The 24411-nt window shown below is 29.8% G+C and overlaps 3 protein-coding genes across 4 annotated transcripts; 1 reads left to right on the plus strand and 2 right to left on the minus strand.

Moving 5' to 3' along the window:
• Window positions 1-4507: 4507 nt before the first annotated feature.
• On the minus strand, window positions 4508-7158 carry LOC113873089 (heat stress transcription factor A-4a-like). The gene is made up of 2 exons (XM_027511067.1): window positions 6321-7158; window positions 4508-6191 (listed from the first exon to the last, which is right to left on the minus strand). Exons 1-2 carry the CDS (start codon window positions 6534-6536, stop codon window positions 5211-5213), a joined length of 1197 nt encoding a protein of 398 aa, XP_027366868.1. The 5' UTR covers window positions 6537-7158; the 3' UTR covers window positions 4508-5210.
• A 5205-nt stretch (window positions 7159-12363) lies between these two features.
• On the minus strand, window positions 12364-16571 carry LOC113852756 (transmembrane protein 230). 2 transcript variants are annotated; one of them, XM_027483123.1, is made up of 4 exons: window positions 16346-16571; window positions 14165-14219; window positions 13725-14018; window positions 12364-12796 (listed from the first exon to the last, which is right to left on the minus strand). In XM_027483123.1, exons 3-4 carry the CDS (start codon window positions 13993-13995, stop codon window positions 12717-12719), a joined length of 351 nt encoding a protein of 116 aa, XP_027338924.1. In that variant the 5' UTR covers window positions 13996-14018; window positions 14165-14219; window positions 16346-16571; the 3' UTR covers window positions 12364-12716. The 2 variants fall into 2 exon arrangements, with proteins under 2 accessions (XP_027338924.1, XP_027338923.1); XM_027483122.1 differs by lacking the exon at window positions 16346-16571 and having other exon boundaries at window positions 14165-14300.
• A 2150-nt stretch (window positions 16572-18721) lies between these two features.
• Window positions 18722-23467, plus strand: LOC113869063. Its single transcript, XM_027505195.1, has 6 exons — window positions 18722-19280; window positions 19932-20081; window positions 20590-20715; window positions 21507-21551; window positions 21640-22178; window positions 22726-23467. Exons 1-6 carry the CDS (start codon window positions 18749-18751, stop codon window positions 23383-23385), a joined length of 2052 nt encoding a protein of 683 aa, XP_027360996.1. The 5' UTR covers window positions 18722-18748; the 3' UTR covers window positions 23386-23467.
• The last annotated feature ends 944 nt before the right edge of the window (window positions 23468-24411 follow it).

Consider the following 24411-nt stretch of genomic DNA (forward strand, 5'->3'; position numbering starts at 1 on the left):
AATATGAGCACACTAGCATGTATATGTTTGTCTGTTTTGGAAAGATGGGATGGAATGGATGGAAAAGAGATGAAATGATATTATTATTATTATTTTTTGTTTTTTATAAGAGCAATGAGAGAGACAGTCAAATTGTGAAAGAGTATAAATATTAATGATTTTAACTTTTGATACACTATAAGCAAAATACACAATAAATATGATTTTTATATTAATTATCCCAAAAATCAACAATTCTTTCTTATATTCATTTATGATTCAATAATAATGTAAAAAATAGTTATACTGTTGATATATTTTAATTAAATTGTATTAATTTTACACATTAAGTACATTTTTAATGGTTATGGGGCCTGAAAATCTGAACTCACAGCAACCAAAGGAACAGTTCCTCCGATCCCTGTATCTACCCTTATCCAAATTGCATAAATGTATCTACTTGAATAAAGTAGTGTCCCTCTGGAAGCACGCAGACATTAGTGAAGGCTGGATGTTGATATATCGAAAAACATTTCCTTTTAACAGTTCATGAAGTTTGAGCTCTACTTGTATTGTAACTTGTGAGTGTCATCTGATATATTTAATACTATTGGACAAATAAATTATACAACCTAAACAAAAAAAAATGTTATATATGGCCATTATCATAAACTACATTGTGTAAGTAAAAAAGAAAAAGGAAAATTACAATTTGAAGAAACCGGGAGATTGATGGGTGCCCCAATACTTATTTTGGTAAGTACAACTAGATTCTGCATCCAATTCTCTAGCAGATGCAAGACCCATCAACTAGATTGATAAGTACTTGAGAGATAACTGTTAAAAAGCAGAAGCAATGAAGTTTCGTTGCCTTCCATGTTCCATGGACTTGAAACAATGAAACAATGCTATCTGCTCGAATCATACCACAAGTAGGATTTTTATGAAATAAACAGAACTAACTCGCTGATATTATTGTGTCTATGCTATCTGCTCGAATCATACCACAAGTCTATGCTAGCTAGATCAACAAATCATATAATTTATAGGATCCAACCAATTTCTATAAATCGACAAAGCTTTCTGTTAATAACTTTGTTTTCAGGAACCCCTTGTACTCCACAGCCTTACCAGCTATCCTATAACATGGGAATATAATCAAACGTTTAGCTGCATATTCAACACACTAATAATAACCAGAGACAGCCCACTAAACGAGTCTCTTTCTTTTCTTTTCTTTTCTTTTTTTTGTCGTGAAACAAGTCTTTTTCAGAGTCACGTGAAGCTTTTATTGAGCTAATTTCATTCACAAATCACACAGTGGCCCAACTTATCCGATATGAATTAATGGACACCATAAAAATGAATTTATCTCTAAAATATGTAAGTAAATTTGTCATTAATTTAATTTTAAGCACAATAAGATGATAACTCACTAAAATTTAACTAAAGATTCATTTTTCCTAACTCAATTTTGAGATAAATTCATCTTAGAAGAGCATTTTTTTTTTAAAAAACATAAATTAGGTAATCGTGGTGATTGTTTTTCAAATGAACCAATCAAATTTTGATATGAACCAATCTCAATCATTTTAGTATCCAGGGTCGATTTTTTTGTGTGCATCCTCTAATGTTTCCTTTCATGACTCGTTCACTTACTATAGGTATCGTTAAATAATTTTTTTAAAAAATGTTCAAACTTTTTTCTTTTAATTTTTTTTTCTTAAAACCTTTTTTTACTGTGATGTTCATATTACATCTATTCTGATTTTTTTAAAATTTTATTTTAACACCTTGTGACATCCTGTGTATGTTCGGAAACACATTAAAAATATTATAAACATAGAACCAATACAAAAGCTACAATTAGCATTAAAATAAATGTACGACACGTTTTGAACACAAATTCAAACATGTTAGTAGTATTGTGTGTCTCTTTCCTTACTTTTTTTTTTCAAATTCTTTCCGACCCATGTCACGTAATTTTGTGAAATTGTGCACGACTATAGCTTTTGGTATTTGTTTTGTGGAAGTTAACAATAAAAAAGACAAACAAAAAATGTTTAAAATGTTGAGTCTATGATAAATAACAATTCAGGCTAAACCAAAAACTTTCCAAGATATTATCAAAATTCTATTCTAACAAACAAATCACAATAAATAAGCATTGTGTGATGCAACAACGCAAAGGGTGCTTGAGTTGTAGCAGTAATACTAAATTATCCATGTGGAGTTATTTTAATTGTAGAATGCGTTTGTAACGAATGAAGAATCGTAGTCAAGAGACTCATCAGTCACCACTATCATCTTACCATGCGAATATGCGATGATGCGAATTTCCACTTTGGTCAAAGTCTAAGGTTTAGTTTTGCCTTTGACAGGGTCACGTCCACTACTTAGAGCAACCAACAAAAGAGAAAATCCATTCAGTTTTCACTTTCAGTGGGTTCGGAAACTCAGATCGATAACAACTTGCGCGCTACCTCTATGATTTTTATTTTATACAAGTTGCAAGCAAAACCTTATATTTTAATGATTATTTCACTGATTTGATATAATATTTATTTATATTTAATAAATTTCGTAAAGTTTGAAAAGAAAGAAAGTGAAAAAAACAAAACTCATCATAGTTTTATCCTCAGCCTTGGTTGCTTCAGACTTTTTGTGGTGAAAAGTTCTACGTATTTTGAAAATATTCACTACTCGAATACAAACGTAGCAAAACATTATTAAATTAATTAAGTATAGATAGTCACAAAACTTAATTATTTAGAAAATTCTTCAACTCTGCAAGAAGCAATATTTTTTAAAATCTCATTCATATCCTTAGATGAATCATCGAGTTAATAATAATAGTTACATATATATTACATAATAAATAACAATTTAACTTTTTGTGAGTAATTATTGTCTCAGGATTTCCAAATAAATAACAGGATAAAATAAAAACCAATTTAAATCAATTATTTACTACTGATTTTAGCCAATTTTTAACCAGTTCAATTCATTTTTCCCGACCTTTTTTCTTATCTATATTCTGAGTTGTTTGAATCGTTGACCTATGAGATATTAATCAGAAAACTATTTCAGATTCCATTTAACACTAAGGTAAATAGCAGCAACATCAGAATAGTGAAGGTAGAACAGTAGATGCTGACAATAGTTTACAAGTAATCGAACAAAAAACTGATATTGTGTACCCCCTCTGATTCCCTTCTACTGTCACCCCTATATACAGGATACTAACAATCATTGAAGCTCATAATCAAAACTCAAAATCACGTCCATCCAATGCTTTGATGAAATTAACCAAGATTCACTTACCACAACCATTGGCATTTCAGATATATATACATGCCTGAAATGCCTCAAGTATAAGTCAATATAAAGTATAAACTGCACCTTTTCAAGTTAATGAGCAACTTAAATTGACAAGTTCGTACTTCAAATCTAAATTTCTTTTATTATTTCTACCCTACTCTAAAATGAGCAGTAGTCCACTAAGAAATTAGGTGCACATCATGCCATCACATTGTATAAAATAAAGTTCTATGACCAAAATGACTAGATGTTTGATTCTGATGTTTTCTGGGAGTTTTTTTTTCCCTCTCAAAAGCTCTTTTAAGAAGCTACTACCTACAAAAAACTTTTTTACCCTAAAATAAGCTAATCTATACAAGCAATAGTAAAATCAAAACGAAGTTCAGAAACATAAACTGAATAATCAGAACCACGTGCGAATCAACAAGTAGCAATAATAAAAGAAAATGCAGACCAAAAAAATATTAAAATGGAAAATTTGTGCACAGAATAGCAAAACGGCATAACATCATCTCCTGATTCAGTAAATAATTAAATGGAGTATTATTATGTATAAAAAATTTATAAAGAAAAAGAAAGTTGATAAAAAACAGTTTACATAACCAGAAATAGATCACAAGAACCTTACATATATGTCCTAGCAGTTACAATTTCCCCGTCCTTCATATGTAAAATATAGTATCCATAGTCGCTGTAGTGTGTATTTGTGTCTATTTTAACGTGCATGAAGCATTGATCTTCCATGCTCCTCATTATACATGCAAATTCAGATTTAACTTGCTTTAAACTAACCAAAGCATTACTTTTGTTCATTGAAATTTGAGTCTCAATGCATGCAAATGTTTCCCTTGCCAATCAATCTCATCTAAGGTTAAGATACAAGTCCGCAATCAGCATTTGCTAAGTCTTCCAACCCAAGTTAGAAACACAAGTAAAAAGAATGTATTATCAACCAGAAGTTAATTTCACATGAGAGTAGCTGGTCGCCATTTTATCTCGACTTTCTTTCCTTATACGTCGTACTCGAATGACGTCACTGGTCAGCATCGCACTCTATGTAGCTTTTGTGTGCCACAATAATTTGAGGTAAACATAAAGATGTAAAACCCTGTGAAAATTGTTGAACGAAGAAAATACACCTAAAATCGTACACTAAATAATAAATCTTATATCTTGCATTTCCTAATACGAAAAATCCTAGTTTCTAGCAATCTCTTGTATAAATTCATTAACCAGCAGACCCTGGTTTCATTTAAATGCATAAATTCATTAATCAACAGTTCTTTCCATATAATTAACTAACGTACCCTTACATAATATGAAAAAAATATTGGTGTTCATAATGAAAACAAGGGACAAGAACTAACACTTCTCAACCTTAATCCCAAACAAAAGGTACTTGCTACATTTCCATCTTCACAAGCAGTATGATATAGAGAATATATATTATTTTCTCACATATCTTTTATGCAGCTAATTCCATCCATTACATGATTTACAGTAATCCCATTATACAACTTTCAACTTTCAATGTTAGGCCCTTTTCCTCTATGGGGAAATCTGTAATTCTAGATCACAATTGGATAAACCAATTTCCACTTTTGATATCAGGCACCTCCCTGCAGGAGACAATAACGGAGGGTATATGCAATTGGTTTCTATTATCTGGTAAAGTGACGTAAAGAGTGTAGAAAAACAAACAACACAGATGTAAAAGTTTAGGCACATTAGAACTAAATGAGAACTAAATGAACAGTATAAAAATTGACTCAATTCTAAACATTTAACAAAAATATGGCATTCTTATATATAGCAGAGCCAACCATGCATACCTACATTTATTACATGTAATTGTGGGGCATCACAAGCTAGAATGAATAATCAATTGCAACTAAGATTTCTTTGCTTGACTAAGAATGCCCCATCTGTTCTGGAAGGTTATTTACATTCCTAATGTTCCACCAAAATCTGCTAAGTTCACTAGTTTTACCATCATTTCTGCCATCAGAATCCTTTCTTTCAGATTGCGCTTCCTGCATTTCAGTTGAACCAGGATTCTCGGTCAAGAATTGTTCCCAGAATACATCATTAACACCAGTAACCACAGGAGCTGTTACCCCAGGTTGTTCTTTTGATGAATCAATATCAGAAGCAGCAGCCACGGCTGGCTCAGAATTCATGTCAATTCCAGGTGACTTAGGCTGAATTTCAACATCTAGTTGCACACAAGATATGGCTGGACTATCTGCACAACTTGTAGACTCATCAAAACCCAAGTTTGAATGACTTTGAACAAAGGTATCACCACCAACTTCATGAGCAATATTCTCCCAAAACACCATGGATGACTCAAGCAGATCCAATCGCTCCACGCTTAATGTGAAAGTTGAGGCACTCTCTTCATTTTCTCTTGGTAATATTTGCGAAGTTTCCATATGATCTTCAATGCTAGCATCGTCACCAAAGAGACCACCTCTTGGCAACCTTCGTTTTCTATCCATGCTTTCAGTCAGTTGCAAGAGATTCAAGGCAATCCCAGGTTTTTGCAACATTTGAGAAACAGAAGAAAGCATATGTTGTTGCTTATTTTCCAACTTTTCCAAACGATCCTTTGAGCATTGTAATTGTATCTCATACATTTTCCCCTCCTGTTCATGACTCTGCAACTCCAGAAGAAGTCGTTCTTTCTCATGTTTAAGCCTCTCTATCTCATCTTTGAAACTCTGCCGTTCTGATTCCGTAAGAGGCACAGCCCCTTGACCTTGAAGATTCTGCAAAGAATGGCTATGAACAGGTTTGCGCCTATGAATATTCTTCAAGAGATGTGGTTGACCTCTTATAAAATCATCATTTGCAAATTCCCATTGTTCAGGGTCAATCTTTCTAAACCCCTGATCAAACAACACCAAGGCCACAGTCCAAGCAATTAAAACCCTCTATAGGGAAATAAGGGGAAAGGAAAAACAATAACAAACAAAACAAATTATCAATGAAACATGAAGAAGGTTGAATTTGCTTACATAAGTGTTTAGCTGTCTGATAAAACTTGAGAAGTTATTGTGCTTAAAGAATCTGGGTAACAAATCCCTTGAAAATTCTGGTGGGTTCCAAACAATGAAACTTTTATTGGAGGCACTCCAAGAGACAATGGAATTGGTGGTAGGATCGTCCACCATTTCGTAAGTCTTTGTGAGGAAAGGAGGCAAGGAACTGGAACTGCCCTGAGCTTCCTCCATCAAGCAAGCTCCAACCCGAATCACAAATCTCAAAACAAAGCGAATCTTCAAAAACCCCTTTATGTATATTCACAAAAACCCTTTCACTTTTTCTCAATTAAAACCTCAGCAAACTACTTCATTAAATTATTTTTTTTAAAAAAAGCTTCCTTTTTCTCCCCCTTTTTCCTTTCTAGCTAGGTTTCATCAATCCGAGTTAACGCCAATCAATAATTCCCAAACAAAGGATACCCTTTTATCCAATTCAATTCACAAACGCTCCTGCATGCAAATCAAAACTCGCAACCTTACCTGCACTCCACCAGCTACAGTTGACGATGAATCAAATACCCAAAGTTGAAACCTTTTTTGCAGATTCATTCAAATGCTCAAACCACAATAACAAAGCAGAAAGTGGAAACACCATAACATACCCACAGAAAAGGTTGTTAGCTTCTCCCCCAAATATGGAAAGTTGATATCTCTCTCCATATTGGCCAAAAGCTCACATGATTCTGACCCGTCGTCTTTCAAAATCATCGGTGTTTTGATTTTCGCAGAGAAAATGGAATATCTTTTATTCATAAAAAGAAAAATGGGATAAAAAAAAGGAACGTGCTGGTCAAGTAATAACAATTGGAGATTATTTGCTTTTTAAAAAATAAAGAATACCCTTAGTTTTTTCTTTTTAAAAAATAAAAACTCATTAAAATAAATAAAATGACGATTTTGATGATGACACGGATAAGAAGTTGCAGAGAAAAAGAGATCTTTTGGTTTGTTTTTGTGTCTCCCAAAATTTGGATCCTTCCAGGTAAAGGGGTAGACAATTTTGAATTTTCTTCTTCAAGTTTTTTCCCCCTTTTTTTGGCTTATTTAATTCTGAAAAATATCAAGAATAAAAAAAATACGCAAAAATGATGAAAAAGTAATGTTCAAGAGCGTTTGACTCTTTGAGCACAGAAATTTCGTTGCTTTGACCTCGTGCATGGATCAGTGCAAGTTCATGAATAGTATCCTTAAATTATTAGCTTAAAAATAAAATAATATTTATTATATTAAAATTAAAGCATTTATTACTTTCTTTTTATAAGTGATTAAAATATTTTCATATTAGATAATTTTAAATATGAATTGCATTAACTTCAAAATATTATTATACTGCAATAATTAATATTTTTATTTACTACTTTTAAATCATTAAATGCATTTAATATTTGAGTTTACATTTAATAAAACGTTGACTTGTTTTGCAATAGATTCATCATCAACGAAAAAATGTCACGAAAAAAAAATTAACAAAAGATTAATGATTAAATAATAACTATACTTTAATGATATTTAATAAAAAAAATTAAATGTATAATTTAGAAACGTAATAATAAATATAATTTATACAATAAAATTGTCAAATTTAAATTGATAAAATAATTTTTTTAAATCAATAAAAAATTTAATACTACTCTACATTTAAAATCAATAAAAACATTTAATACTACGCTACATTTAAACTGTCAAATTTATCACATATTTTAGTTAGTTTAAAAGTTGAAATTAAACTCTCATTTTTTATCAATTATTGTACAATTTTTAATTAAAAATTTGTTTAATATAAAATGTTAAAATTATATAAAATTAAAAGTATGATAAATAAAAATAACTTTCAAATAACTTAAAAAAAATTATTTAAAATATATTGACAATTTAGCCGTTTACATTATCATAAAATTATAAATTATTACATCGTTCAAAATAGTTAATTTTTGTAATAAACACTTTAAGTGTTATATCTAATGATCTTTAAATTATTGATATTACAATGATAATATATTAAAATTAAATTGAAAAAATAAATTTATAAACACATTAAAATAAGAGTTTTGATTTGATATTTTAAATTTTTAGAATAATGGCTATATTTAAAAAATAATAAAATTTATAAGTAAAATTATGAAAAATAATAAACACTAGATTTAATTTCCTCGCTATGCCCAAATTGATCAATTTAAATTTATTTATAATAATTAATAGATAAAATTATTATTAAAAATATAAAAATTATTTTTAATTAAATTTAAAAAATATTTAATCGTAAATTATAATTTAATTAAAATATATTGACAGAATAATTTATTGTTATATTATTATTTAATTACAAATTATCATATCAGTAAAAATAATTAATTTTTATAGTAATTATTTTAAGAAACATATCTGCTATATATTTTAATTTGTTGATGATATAAAAAAAACTATGCGATAAGATACTAAAATTATATTCATAATTTAAAATTTATTTTTTATAATAGTCATGAAGTTAACTTTACAGCTTAATAAATATATTAATTATATATAAAAAAAATTCAAATATTTATATTCTCTCTCACATAAAATTTAAATAAAAATTTATTAAAAATTATAAATAAATATTTTATATTTTATATTTTATATTATAATTTTAATATAATATTTTATTAATACTTATTTATATTTATATGCATGATAATTAAATTATATATATATATATATATATATATAAATTTAAGAGAAAGAAAAAAATAGTTAAACTTAAGTCAAAATTATATATTAATTTTATAATTAAAGATTGGAGATAGAAGTTTGTTTTTATATATAGACACATAGACAATAATTTTATAAATGATTAGTACTATAAAGTTATAATGTATATTTTTATACAGGAGAGTTAATATATTTAATATATAAATTTAAAAGTATTATTAATATAAGCTGATCTGAATAATAAGTAATTTAATATTGTTTAAAAAAAGTTTAAGATTTAAATTTTTATGTATATAAAAAATTTTAGTGGTTAATTTATTTATTACATCTAAGTACACGACTTGAATTAAATTTAAATTAAATTAAATAAAAAATAACACAAGTTAATTTATTAGTCATCTTTCGTGTCTATTTTTTATGAATTAACGATGAGAATCAATTCACATATTTTTGTTTTATAAAGAAAGAGAAACAATATTTAGATCAGTTAAAAAAAAAACGTAAATTCATATCTATATTAATTTTATTCCATTTTAATATATACCAATAAACATTTTATATAGAAGGAAAAAGTAACCTATCAATGATAAGTGAACGCGTGGCTTGCATCTATCTGGTTTGGTAAAACCAATGATTGAGAAAAGAATTATGGTGCTCCATTATTTGAACGTTATGATGATTTGATCAATAACGATAATTATTAAAATAATTCTGAATGAAGTTCCACCTTATCACTTTCAGCCACAGTTTTATTAGGTTTCGGATAAATTGGTCGGTTACATTTTATAAAATCTAAGATTAAAATAGAAGCAACTCCGGAGTGGTGAGGGCTATAAGAATAAATGTATATAAAAATAAAAACATCATTAGAATAAAAGTGTTTCTTTTGTTTTTATTTTTTGTGCTACTTGTCACGACATCGTTTGTCAGATACTTCAGCCGCTAATAGCTTTTAACTCATTCATATTCTTCGTTAAGTAATTTTAAGGTTGTCTTTGTTTTAAGATATCAACTTTGAAGCGTTTTCTAAATATAACGTTTTTATTTTTAGTATGACAAGAGGTTGGTATGGTACTTCTTTTTAATGAGGATGTCAATTTTTCAAAAAAATTATTTTTAATTAATTTGGAAAACTGTTTTGAATATATTTATTAAGAGTTATAGTTATATTTTAAAATACAAATTATTTTTTATGACAATAAAATTAAAAAACCTTTACAGTGTATACAATATAAAAAAAAACTTATTTGTATATATTCTTAAAAATATCTAAAAACTTAAACAAACAAATTTTAATTTTTTAATGATAAAATTAACATTATCTTTTGATTTGTTATCTGGTAAAGTGTATGCAGAAAAAATATTTTAACGTCACTGTTCATTATTAAAAGACAAAATTGATGTTACTTAATTTTAAAGGCTAAAATAATGTTAACTTAGTTTTTCAAAGATCAGAATCAATGTTAGTCTTCGTTTTGACGCCAGTAAATTTCAATTTATGAATAGACCTAATTATGTTCATTTTTCTTTACAAAATTATCGAAGAATAAATCCCTATATCACCTTTATTTTATTTTAAATGACTTCGCTTATATGGAGCATTTGTAAGTCTTTTTTTTTTTTTTTTCATTTCGTTAAAAAAAAGTCGATGTCATACCTGTGTTAATGAAAGAAACACAATTTTATTTATTTAGTTTTTCACGCTAATAACTCAATTTTTATTGATATTATGGAATGAGTCATCTTAATACTAATGGCACAAAGGACGACGATAACTTTCTACGCTTAAAATCACGAAAATACCATATTACACATTTTTATATAGGTAAACTCATATGCTTAATAGATTTTGTAAAATAAAATGAATATAATAATAAGTAAAATTGTTTGCTTTAATATACATACATACACACACACACACACACACACATATATATATATATATATATATATATATATATATATATATATATATATCCATCAATTAATTTTACTCAGAACGTCTGCAATTAAAATTTTAGATATCTTCCTCTTATTTTCTTTCCTTTTTTCCCCCTACTTATTTTACTCTAAAAGAACTTAATAATAATAAAATGAATGTTTTATTTTTCAAATGACTCCTCATTTCACAAAACCGATAATTTGAAGGAGAAAAAGAAAACCAAAGATTGTTCTAATTCTCATTATTAAATTGATGATTGCAAATTCTTTCATATCCGAATCCTATAGTTGGATGAGAATAGCATAGCAAAGTAAATCTTAAAAATTCGAAAATCATATGGTTAACTTATTGTACTTAACTCTGAATCTGCACGTGTCGAGGATAAAATCTGAATTGTTTCCTCTGATGCTAATATTAATATAACGAGCTATCCAGCCAGTTATATGACAAGGCTATGTTTTCATGGTTTAGCTGAAGACAAATATATAAAATAAATTGGATTTGTCTCTGTATGGATGGAGGGTTGTAGTGATCATTAAGACGGTACTACGCAAAGGCAAATTTGCATTTTCCATGTATTTAATAACCATATTATACTGTCTTAGAAATTTGTTAACTGACAATAGACGTATCCAATTGATTTTTTCTTCATGTTAATCTTCTGCTTAACTTTGAAAATGACATTTTTTTTAATCTTTCTGATTTTTCCTCTACGATTACTTCTAGTTCTCTTGTTCTCTGCTCTCTTTTTTTTTTTTTGTCAGCCTCTTGTTCTACCCTGAAGAGAATAAGCAGCATGGACTAAAAAACGAAATATTATTGTGTGCCGTGTAGGCCCATCACAAAAATTAATATCATAACGATTACAAATATTATTATCATAATGCTCCCGGCTAACCTTATCCCCTACCAAAATGGCATCGCCACACATTCGTTACTCATCCATGCCTTCGACAGTATTGATTTATTTATTTATTCTAATCAAAGGCTGATTGAAAGTGATTGTTATAATAAGAAAACGAAACCGCAAATTGAAAAGGGAGTGTTGTTTTAAAAAATTCACTCTTGATAACGAAACTTGGATATTTCTTGACCAGTTCAATGGGGCTATAACTTTTAATTATTCCAAGGATTGTAAATCAGCTGCACATGAGAAGGATCTCCGAGCAGACGCAAAGTCTATATAGTTCTGTAATCTCTTCACATTATCATATATTTAAAAAATTACATCTTCATTCAAAGATGCCATTTTTATCTTCAAGCAGAAGTCGCGTACAAAATTTGCCACCAAATCCGCTTTTACCTTTGTTAATTGCATTTACTTGAAAACGAATTCAACCCAAACAACAGGAAAGAAGTTTTGGGGGCCCAGAAGATAATAACAGTGAACCTGAGATATTCTTTATAAAACCATGAAAATGTAGAACGAGGGTTAGTCCCAAAGACTATCCTTCACAAACCTGACCCCACCTCATTGAAATGGGTTCCGTTTAAGGGCACAAAACAGGCAAATAGGCAGTGCTGTTGCCTAATAGAATAATTTCATGGCACATTTTAAAGTTGTTTTCTAACCTTTAAAACTTCAAAACATTAATTTCCTAAATTTTGTTACTTAACCAACTACTTATGTAACAAACATGATTACAGTTTTCTACAATTTATTCCATCTATGCCGACGCATACAAGAAGCAACCAAATTTGATCATGACTGAGAGTTCTCAAGGTATAGCACTAATGCTCTAATAGTCGGGGATGGCAGAAAAGCGGTATCCTTTGGCACCCCGCCATGCATAATATGCAATTCGAGTCTCATAAAATCCTGTATACAGAAATCAATAAAATTATGTTGCATGTTTATCCACACGACAGATAAGTTAATATCTATAGTCAAGGTAAATACAAACTAAAATTTATTTTCTATCACTGAAGTTGCATCTATGAACAAAAAGTAGTTAAGACATTTAAAGCTCTAGAAGAAATAAAATAGGTAAAAAGTGACGGTAAGCAGTATCATTCCACATATAAATATCATCGACAGAATCATGAATTCATAATTGGAACCATTATCATAGGGATGGAGATCAATTGGCCCCATTTGATGCCCATTTCTTGTCCTCTCCCATCAATAAAATAAACATTAATGTGTTAGTTGATTAAATTTTGTTACTACTAATAACACTTCAATGTCTAGGTGGCATATTTTAAGCGGTGAGATAGGAAATGAGGACGTGTGTGATATGGATCAACAGTTGTATGGCTCACATTATTTGCAATTCTAGTAAGGAAATAGCATGTAACTTACTCTTTCAATGTAAAGTGGCAACTTTTCTAAAGAACAATTATTTACAGTTCTTGGTGAGAATTGGAGTGTCCCATTTATTTGGAACATTTTTTTCATGATTCACTGTTAAGGTTGATACACAAGGAGGTTACATCTGTAGTCTATGGTTTATGAAGAATTACTTTTCTTCTAATCGTGAAGTGCACCCGCTACCCCCAATTTGACCAAATTCATTTGAACAGGGGCCAAAACTGACATACTGTTGTGGTTCCGATAGTAGAGTAAAAGCAGTTGGAGCGGAAAATATCATTAATTCTTAGTAGCTCTTAAAGCATAACTATCAACAAAGTCGTCCAAAAGCATATCAGCAGTCTCAAAGAGTTGTCAAAAACAACTAATTTCCTTGTTTATAATAATTAAACTAGAGTACTTACCATACACATGAAATTTAGAGAATCCAACATACCTGGGAGAAAGCTAAGAAAGCCTAGGGCTAAAAGACCATACGCTTGAGACTGTTCTCCTCCCATATGACCGGTGAAGATAAAGTATGAAAGAAACAGAAGTCCAGTTCCAAGGAATAACAGGAAGAGTGCAAGGGCAATGGATTTCCAGGGAACTTTATCCAAGGCTTTCGGGGTATAATCAAATCTGGGGTCAAAAGGTCTATTACTGTTACCAATATTATCATCCTCATCTGTAGCAAGAGGAGTGTAATGAACGCGTCTTGTAGCCATATCTCTTCTTCAGTTCTTTGCTCCTAAAATTTTTAACCCAAAATGATGTAAGACCCTCGACCCCAATAAAAAGGGCCACATTAGATTTAGACCTGATGGTGATGGGTGCTGAGAAAGAACTGAACAATAAACTTTAACACTACAAAGGGCAAGAGATGAAAAGAATTACAGTTAATTGGCAGGTTGTTGAACGTTGAGGTTCTTCTAGTCAACAGAAGTTTGTGCTGCGTATAGAAAAATCTATCACTTCACTCTAAACAAATTCATAAACAATAAAGATACGATAATATGCCCAATTTCAAGTTTTGGACATTTAAATAACAATATAATCAACAATATATTTGATAACAAAAAATTCTTATGCAAACTCTATCTTAGAACAATAAGTCAATTATAGACCATAGGTTTAGAAGTCAGTTTAGAGCCTTCACACAGGCCACTCACTGTCATAACTGCGAAAAATCAGTATAAAAAACAGAGAATTTGGCTCCTCTAAAATGAAGGGTTTAGGGAGAAAAATGCATAGTTATACTTATAACAGCTGATTGGAAAGTCAATGGAGGAAATTTTAACATTTTTGTGGTTTGTTATATATATATATATATATATATGCATGCATTTTATCGCAATCTCATTGACTTTTTCAATCAATGGTTATTAACCTGTGCTTTTCCCTAAAAAGTTCAACTCTCATGAAAGAAAAGCCAAAAAACTCAAAGAACGGAAGTGTTGCAATGATTCAATAAATAAATGAATTATCTATTCAATTCCAAAATGTTGGAAGTTTGGAACAATTTTAAATACAGTCACATATGGTATAGACTCCTAGCTATAGAATATATATATGTAATAGATCTGCTTTCAATTCCATTTTTCGTGATACTCCAAATTGAAATTGTAGTAGAGCTGAACTGTTAAAGATCTTGGCAGGTGGTAATTCATTAACACAAGCAGAATAAAATTAAAAACATGAATACTGGTCCTTCATTTTGCTATTATTGACTCATTAAATTCCTTGATTGTTTTGCACCAGAATTTCTTAAAGTTACCACGCAGAATAAATGGAACTGAATAGAATCTTAAATTAAAACTCAGGTAAGTTGGATATCTTCTTAAATATTTCTAGAATGTCCAATGGAACTAATTCCATGTAAGATCAACTGAAAGATTCTCATACAATTTCAAAAAATCTTGGACATTTATTTTAAGAAAACCTATACTTATCAAAAAACTTTCTTAAATATTCCTTAAATTTATATTCGAAGTGATGACATTGACAGCTATTCACAAGTTACAAAAAATTATTAGAAATGATGAAATAAGACCACAGGTTTTGAAGTGAAGACCTACTTTTTTTTTGAAAGATTTGAAGAATAGCAATTAAGCATATAATTCAAATGCTGCAGGATGATATTTATGATTTTCATTTACATGGTACTACAAATTGGAAATTTCTTGTTTATAACTGAGGATATATTTTTGATAAATTGAGAAATCAAGGTTTAGTTGTTTGAGTCTTGGGATATATTTTCACACGTTAAATTATGAAGACATTTCCTATTTCCTAGTTTAGTTGTTTGAGAACAACATATTTCCTATCTCAGAGTCAGATCCAATCATGAAGATACACAGTCAGGAAAAATTGAGAACAAAACAAAGTCTTCTCAATCAGAAAATTAACAAAGCACATAAAAACTGATTCCAAATAAAATCAATAATCTTCATCTTCATGTAAACCTGCACAAGTCAAAACTGGTGCGGTTCACATAACTAGAACTGTCTAATAAACAAAATGATACAGTTTCATCCGTTCAATCAATCTAAAATAATCATAAAGGAAGACTAAGAACAAATGTGTAGTCAGCAATGGATTCTACTTGTTAGCCACGCCAATCTCTATTTATTTTACATTTCCATAATTCAATTCACATTTACTATTTCACTAAAGTACCAAAGAGTAGAGACAGTTAACATAAACCCAAAACATAGAAGAAAAAGAGAATTTCAGCACAAGTCCAGTCTTCCATGATGCACAGCTACACATAAAAGAGCATTTACAGCCATTTTGTAGTAAAACATATTAAACTGACACCAAATCTAATTTATGAGAAAATCCATATTTTAAAACTGTAACACAATGAGTGAACGAAAGAGAATCAAATTAATCATTGAGCTAATTATAGGGCATTTCAATAAAAATTTTGTCGAAAATCAGAAATTAAGAGAACCAAATTTCCCACGACCCAGATTTCAAACAATTATTACTACAACCTTTTTTATAACTATCAACAAGCAGTTCAAAGCAGTGCATATGAATAAACACAGATGACGAATATAAAAGTGAAATTACCGTCTACCCCTCAATTTCAAATTGAAAGAGCCGAAATTCGCAAAGGAACTCTAGTGTTTTTTGTGATAGGGTTCAGGGGCGCTAGCATCTGCAGCAATTTACAAACTCGTACGTAACATAAACAAAATTCGATGGAATGTTTCTAGAAAAATATAAATTGTGGAGATCTTCGAGAAGAACCTATTTGGGTTAGACTTCTTGCTGCTATCGAATTCTGATTTTGTTTCCGATTTTGTTCATTGTTACTCGTGTTTTGGTTGGGTTGGGGTAGCAGGGAAGAAAGTGGTTTCGGGTCGGGGATGAGTATTCGGGTCAGTGGGTTTTGGGCTGATCCATGTTCAACGATTTAATTTTAATTAAATTAAGTAGATGACCTTATTTTTCATCTTTTTATTTTAGCATCTAATAATTAAATTAATATTTTTAATTTTAAAAAAATTAAAATTAAAAAACATTATTATCCAATTATTATCATATCAATAAAAAATTATTGATTTTTAATATTTAATTTAAAATTATATTTTTATATAATTTAATTATTTGACAATATAATTTTTTATGCTAAAAATATATGAAACTTAAATAATTAAACATTATATTTTACAAGTTGTTTAAATTCATTTTCCAATGCCTTTTTTTGTTTTCCTAATTATTTTACAATATAATGCCCCTTCCTAATGTCCTACCTCAATTAATTGAATATGAGCACTCCACGGAGTTCTCTCCTCGGCCTTGACATTTTTTTATTAGATAGCATATCACCAGTCATATTAAACTAGAAAAATAAAATAAAAAATATTTTAATGAAAAATAATATATTTTTAGATAAACACAAATTTTTAATTAGTCTAATAATTTGTATGACATATTGATCAATACAAACAAATTAATAATTGTATTTATTACAACAAATATTTGATTTATTATTCAAAAATATAAAAAAAATTATATTTATATTATATTTAATTAATTAGTCTCACAAATAAATTTCTAATAATTTGTACATATCTATCATAAGAAAAATTAATTAAATATAAATATACGTAAAATAATGTAGCAGATATAAATATACAGAATATTTAGATGACATAAGCACGATGATGCAACATACTCATGTCATCATTGCATTATGAAGCTAGAAAACAAAATTTCCCCATAAATAAGATTTCGTTAGCATCCAACTTGGAGAAAGAGATGAGAACGAAATGAGAGAATTTCAAAATAGAGATAAAAAAAAGTTAGTTCAGTGACAAAAAGTTCAAGCCAACCCATGGTAAGGTGACGATAGAAAGAATTTTATAAAATTTTAAAGTTTATTATAATTTTAATTATATATTTAACTTTATAAAATTTTGCTTGGTCTATATATGAAAATTATTATAGCTTTATTTGATTATATTGTGCTTGTATTTACTAATTGGAAGGAATAATAAATTAAATGTTTATGTTTACAAGTGTATGTATATTATTATTTTTAATTATGTTTAATAATGTATAATATATTTAGATATATTTATGGAAAGAATGATAGGGTGCAAGTGTGTGTGTTGTGGGTATGGTGCATGTGAGTGACTAAAGAGTGGTGGTATCAGCCTATCAGGTGCTGTGTTCGTTAACATGCGGTGTGTGTTAGTCGTGTAGTGGGTGGTGCGATTGGTCATTGGTGAGAGAGAAAAACGTGTGTATTGTCAGTAGTTTACGCGTAAAAAACGTGTGTATAGTTAATATTAACGCAAAACCAAGCTTAGCATTACAACTTGTGAAACGTTACTGAAAGACATTATTGACAAGCTTAGCACTAAGCTTTTACATGCAAATTTTCGAACAATTTTTTCATTCCGAGAACTTCAACTTAATTTACAACTTATTTTGTTCATCAGAAAAGCTCACCTCAGCATTTGGCAAGGAATGGTTTTGCATAAACAACAATTCACAAAAAATAAAAATAAAAAATGCATCAAATAATCGTGAAATAGAAAACACAAGTAAAACTCGTAATTCATATATTTCTAGCAGTGTGTGTAGGATTGAATTATACATCCATGAAGACCAGGAGGGTGCATCAAGATATATTCGTTTGTAACATTGTGATAGTTCTAGAAGGTATACGGTGTATGTTCCCCTCTAGATGTGAGTATTGACAGATAAGGAATAAATAATGTTCCAAAGTAAAAGAAAACCTCTTACTTTATTTATTCTAGATGGCTCTAATGCACTTTTATTTAATCAAGCAAGGCATATATGCTCAAAATATTATTTTTCTGTGTTGTGAATGATTCCTTTCTCATGATACAATGAGACATAAATTAATTGTAACCAAGAATTCCATGGTCACTATATATCTGAATGATTGATCAGTTAATAGAGCGAGCTAGAACGAACTAGCTAGCTAGTGAGAAAGAGATGACAAGGCAAGTAGGGATGATTAATGAAAAAATGAAAAAGCCTTACATATTGGCAAAGAGAACCGATTGGAAAGGCTTCGGGGACTTTTTTCGTAGGCACAGAGATCTGTTAGATAAGCAAATTGACTTGCATCAAAGCACTCCTTTTCACTACGCAGCTCACTGTGGGGACCCCAAAATGTACAAGGAAATGCTTCAAATGGCGAAGGAGACTGACATCAATCGTGTGTTAAGGTTGCAAGATGACATGGACAACACACCACTTCACGAGGTGGCCTTCGTAGGAGAAGTGGAAATGACTAGGAGCATATTGGATATGGATGAGGCTACAGGGCCACATGAGTTTCAACCTTTGCTTGAAATAAGAAACAAATTGGGAGAAACACCTGTGTATAGAGCTGCTGCGCTTGGAAAAACCAAATTGCTTAAGTTCTTCCTTGACGACCTTGCTGTTGACCCTTATATCCATTTTCACCGAAAGGGTGATAGCATGTCCATTCTTCACACTACTGTCATTGATCAATTCTTTGGTCTCTCTCTCTCTCTCTCTCTCTCTCTCTCCAAAATCATGCATCCACTTGCACACATGCTTCACTCTCTTCTATATATATGAATACCATGCCTAGTCTCTGTATTCTCACAAAAAACTGTATATATTAAAATTGTTTTTACTTGTTAGTAAGAATAACAAAACAAAAATGTTTCTGCATGTCTCGTATAAGACCATTAATTACATATGTAAATTATTATGATACTCTTTTTTTTAATAAAAATTCTCTTTTTAGAAGGGTTAGAATTATAGTTGTCAATCTATTTAAATATTTAGAAGATATCAATAAATGAGAAAATTGTCGGGAAAATTAATTAATGATTTTTTTTAGTTTTTTACAGTGACATTTTTAAACAAACTAAAAATATTAAATAGACATATAATATGAAATGAAGCAGCAGTTATTCATGTATAACGAAGAATAAAGTTTAATGGTTAATATTTATTATCCTCATAATAAAAAATGATTATAGTTGTAGCTTCATATGCTTGTATATACCTAGTGTATACATGGGACGTTAAAATTCGTATGAACCAAAATGTATAGGTAGTAATTTATAGTTGGAAAATCTTGCAGAAATAGGGTTCTTCTTTGTCTTTTTCTTATTGCGTTTTCTTAATTTCCACGCAGGCACAGCTCTATGGTTATTGAAACGGTACGAGGACCTCGCTTATGAAAGGGAAGACAACGGACTCACAACTCTGCAATTGCTAGCGAAAATGCCCTCTACTTTTAAGAGTCAAACCCAAATGGGACCTTTCAGAAATTTCATATACCTTTGTACATCTCTGCCAACTTTATCTCTGGTTTTAGGTTTTGAAGAACAAGCATGCACATATACTCATAAAACACATCAATTTCATTAGGGATGACAACACTTTAAAAGTAAGCTTGTATAGTTGGGTGAATCACATGTTCTAACAAGGTTTTAAATTGTGATTATTGCTATTAAGTGTAAGAGGATTGGGAGAATGACTAAAAAAACATATTTTAAGTTATTATTTATGAATACAACCATTTTATATAACAATGAGTGACCCTTTAACACAAATATTATAATAATAATATATATATAATGAACGACCAGTACATCTAGAAAAGATAGTGTATATCTTATAATTAAAAAAAATATTTATTATAAAAAATCGAATAAGGTATATAACAAGTAAAGATAATAAAAAATTATTTTCTTATATATATTTCTTTTTCCCCCTTTAATAAATTTTCTTTGCTGATAGAAAAAAAAAAGTTGTACAAGTTAAGCTAATATTACATTGTCGTCGCACAGTGCTTCCCGATTTTCAAGATAAAATCTACTTCTATCAAAATAAGGATGACGATAAAAAAGAGGAAGATATGGAAAGTGGCAAAAAGGCCAGAAAGGAACGACCCCCAACTCAAAGGAAGCCCTCAGGTATGCGTTTACAGGTTAAAATATAACTAACAATTTTAATTAATATCAAACTTTAGGATTGGATTTTAAACAATTAAAAATGTCAGCTTTTTAAAAAGATATTAAAGCTTAGTAAATGTTTTTTTTCATAAATTTTTTTTTTAATGACTTAAAAGTTATTTTAAGTAGTATTAATAAACTATATAAAACATACAAAGAAACATGATAAAAGAGACAATATCTTATATATTCATTGCATGTAACTAAATTAAAAATTCACATACAAAAACAAACCTTTAATCAAATCAGACTTAACTAGTGTTTTCTTCCATTATTTTCACCAACTAACACACTAACATTTTACTGGTTAGTTAGAAACTTCAAAGGATAGTTGATCACCTTTTTGTTGATTTTATCTTTATTTTTCAATTAAATTTAAAACAAACCAATATAGATAATTTATAGTTTGTAACTTAAGTTATAATTAAAATCATGATTGTTCTAGTTATATCTAGTATCATGCTATATCAATTGTCATTTATCGTATCATGAGATATTCATTTAGAATTAATTTTTAGAAGAGGTTAACTTCACCTCTTAAGACTAAGTCTAAGAAATCAATAATAATGTAATTTTATTAAAAAAAAAGTATTTATTGTGTTTTTAGAACTTTAATGTAACGAATGATTTTTTTTTCTAATAAAGATTATCACTTTTAGATATTTTAACTCAAACCTTAAAATTGAATTAATTTATATGTAATATTTTGTGCATGTGCATCTAACCATATCTAAAATGTTAAAAAAATGCAGTTTTCTCAAGGATGTGGTATATTATGTGGACGATTATGGCCAAAGGTACAAGCTGTAATGATTGTTCATGATACATTTCTTCAAACAAAAATACTTCTATTATTGGTTACTTGAATATTCTGTTCATGTTCAGAATGGAAGGAGATTGATAAACTTTGGAGGAAAAAGGAAATGCATAATTTAGCAAAGGAACTTGTAGACTTGCTAGCAAAGAAAGACAATACGTGGCAAAATACTTCTATAGCAAGGGATAGAACAGTTTCCATGGGGAGATCACATCTTCTACCCAAAGAAACTGAAGGAAAGAACAAAGAGATACAAGAGGAAGAAGATAAACAAAAGAAACAAGAGGCTGCAAGAAAAACTATTATATATACCCCCTTGCTTATGGCTGCTTGTAATGGAATTACTGAGATTGTTGAAGTAATAATTCATTTCCATCCTCATGCAATTGAGCATGTAAGTGAAGATGAGCAGAACATACTGTACATGGCTGTCAAACATCGCCAGATAAAAATTTACCAAATCTTAAAGAAATTGAAAATGGTGAGAAGTCTTGCTGGAAAAATTGACAAGGAAAGTAACACTGTCCTACACTACACTGCAGAGTTTCAAGGGGGATCCCAACCCGGTTATGCTCTACAACTGCAAGAGGAGTTGCATTGGTTTGATGTAAGTATCGTTTTAATTATATTATAATGAAAAGTTACATTCACTAATAGTTTACTCCTAGTTCCCACTTCAATGTGTGCATTCACATTCTAAGCATATAGCAAAAGTAAATATATGGAAGAGAAAAATAAAAATAACACTAAACTCACACTTAGTATTTAATATTGTAAAGAGTAGTACTAGCCACACATTTTTAATGTTTTTCTTAACACCCTTTTTATTATTAATTGAAATTTATCAAAAAATTATGAATAATTCTCTATAAATTTAGCCAAATATAGAGAGCGTATTCAAAAAGTATTTATTGTTACAAAATTCTTACTTTATTCATTTTACATTATTAAATACTGACAACTATAGTAAAAAAGATTAAATTAAGTAAATGATATTTTAGAAAGTCATATGATAAACTAAAGATTTTATGAAATTAAGGAATAAATTAATCATTGCATTCAATCTAAGATGCCTAGTTGTGTATATCTAGTTGTGCATCTCTAACAGATGCCTAGTATCTAATTCTCAGTTATATATTTGTGAATATAAATAGCGGATAGAAAAGAGGCTCCCTTATCACTACACTATTCACAAGAACAACAACAACCAAACGGCAAAGCAACTTTTTATGGAAAAGCATGAGCAATTGCTCAAGGATGCAAGAGAATGGATAAAAGAGACAGCTCAGTCATGTTCTGCAGTAGCTGTTCTTGTTGCCACTGTTGTCTTTGCAGCAGCATACACTGTCCCTGGGGGCACAGATAATGATGGCCTCCCTAGATTTCTTCATCACCCCATATTCTTAGTGTTCACAGTCATGGATGTTGTGGCTCTCGCAAGTTCGTTGGCTTCAGTGGTTATGTTCCTTTCAATCCTCACATCACCCTGTGAGATGTGGGATTTTAGGAAGTCTCTCCCTCGGAAACTAATGACAGGTTTTGCCTTGTTGTTCTTCTCCATGGCCACAACAATGCTAGCATTCAGTGCAACTGTTTTGATCAACATCAAGTTAGAGAAGAACAAATGGACTTCAAGTTTGACGTATAGTGCAGCCTTCTTCCCTGTCTGCATATTTGCAATGGTGCAGTTCCCTTTGTATGTTTCCATTAGAGGATGTGTGAAGAGTGTTCTCAGGAGATTTAAGAAGATCATTCCTCGTTTTCTCCTCAAGTTGGTCAAAAGGACTAGGAGAAAGAGATTATGGGACATTTGAATTGGTAAATGTGTATTTTGAGTGTCCCCTATTTTCTTTTTCTTACACACTTTTTCTTCAACCATAGTTTCTTTTGGTTGTGTGCATTTGAGTATGACATTTTACATTTTCAAGGTTGTCAACATACAGTGACTGTATAGGCCATTTGTGGTAAAATAACCGTTGGTTTTCCTTTAATATGGTACACCCTTCGCATGATTTTTGGTTACACAGCCATAGATGGATGTTGCATTGAACACCATGTTAAATTTCTTATTAAAAAATTAGAGTTTTGTACCAAAAAAGAAAAAAGAAAACTGGAAGAAATGCATATGTAGTGCAATGTCATTAGACATAAAGCTCGTTGTTTAAATCTTGAGGCAGATCGCAAAATATTAAATCGAGGCATCAAGTAATCATTAAGATTACAGAAATGGACAAAAATCCTTGAGGTTGATATCAATTTGATTGAAGTCCAAATATTACTAACTACTTTGAAACAGAAACATCTTTAATACTATGTCATCTGGTTATGTTAAATGAACTTCAGTTTAGTCTCTCTGTTTAAAGCATATTCTAGGCACCACCTGATTAAAACCTCAATACTGTATGAAGGGGGACACTAAAACAACTTGAGGTTTCCCTTGTATTAGGTGATGCCTAAAATCTATCTTACGAGAGTAGTGTCTTCGTTCTTCGAGTATCACCATGTCACTACAAATTCCATGAACTATATATATTATGATGGCTAACCAACACTAATTCAAATATGCATTCATTTGTAGTTCATGAAAGAAGTAGCAGTTATCCAATATCTATTCCTAATTAACTATACATGAATATTGCAACAACAGATTATGTCAGTTGAAAAAAAAAGTGAAAAAATTTGAAGAGTTCATTTTAGCTTGTTGTTTAGAACGTGGAAAAAATTAACAGTTTATTGTGCTATCAAGACGAATTTGTTTGCAATTGAAGTGACCTTATCAAATAACAACCATATACTCTGATGAAAGAAGAGGCGTACATGGGTCATGCATACTAAACGAT

This window comes from Abrus precatorius, unplaced genomic scaffold (assembly GCF_003935025.1).
Source record: "Abrus precatorius isolate BTA unplaced genomic scaffold, Abrus_2018 Scaffold10, whole genome shotgun sequence".
Taxonomy (NCBI): domain Eukaryota; kingdom Viridiplantae; phylum Streptophyta; class Magnoliopsida; order Fabales; family Fabaceae; genus Abrus; species Abrus precatorius.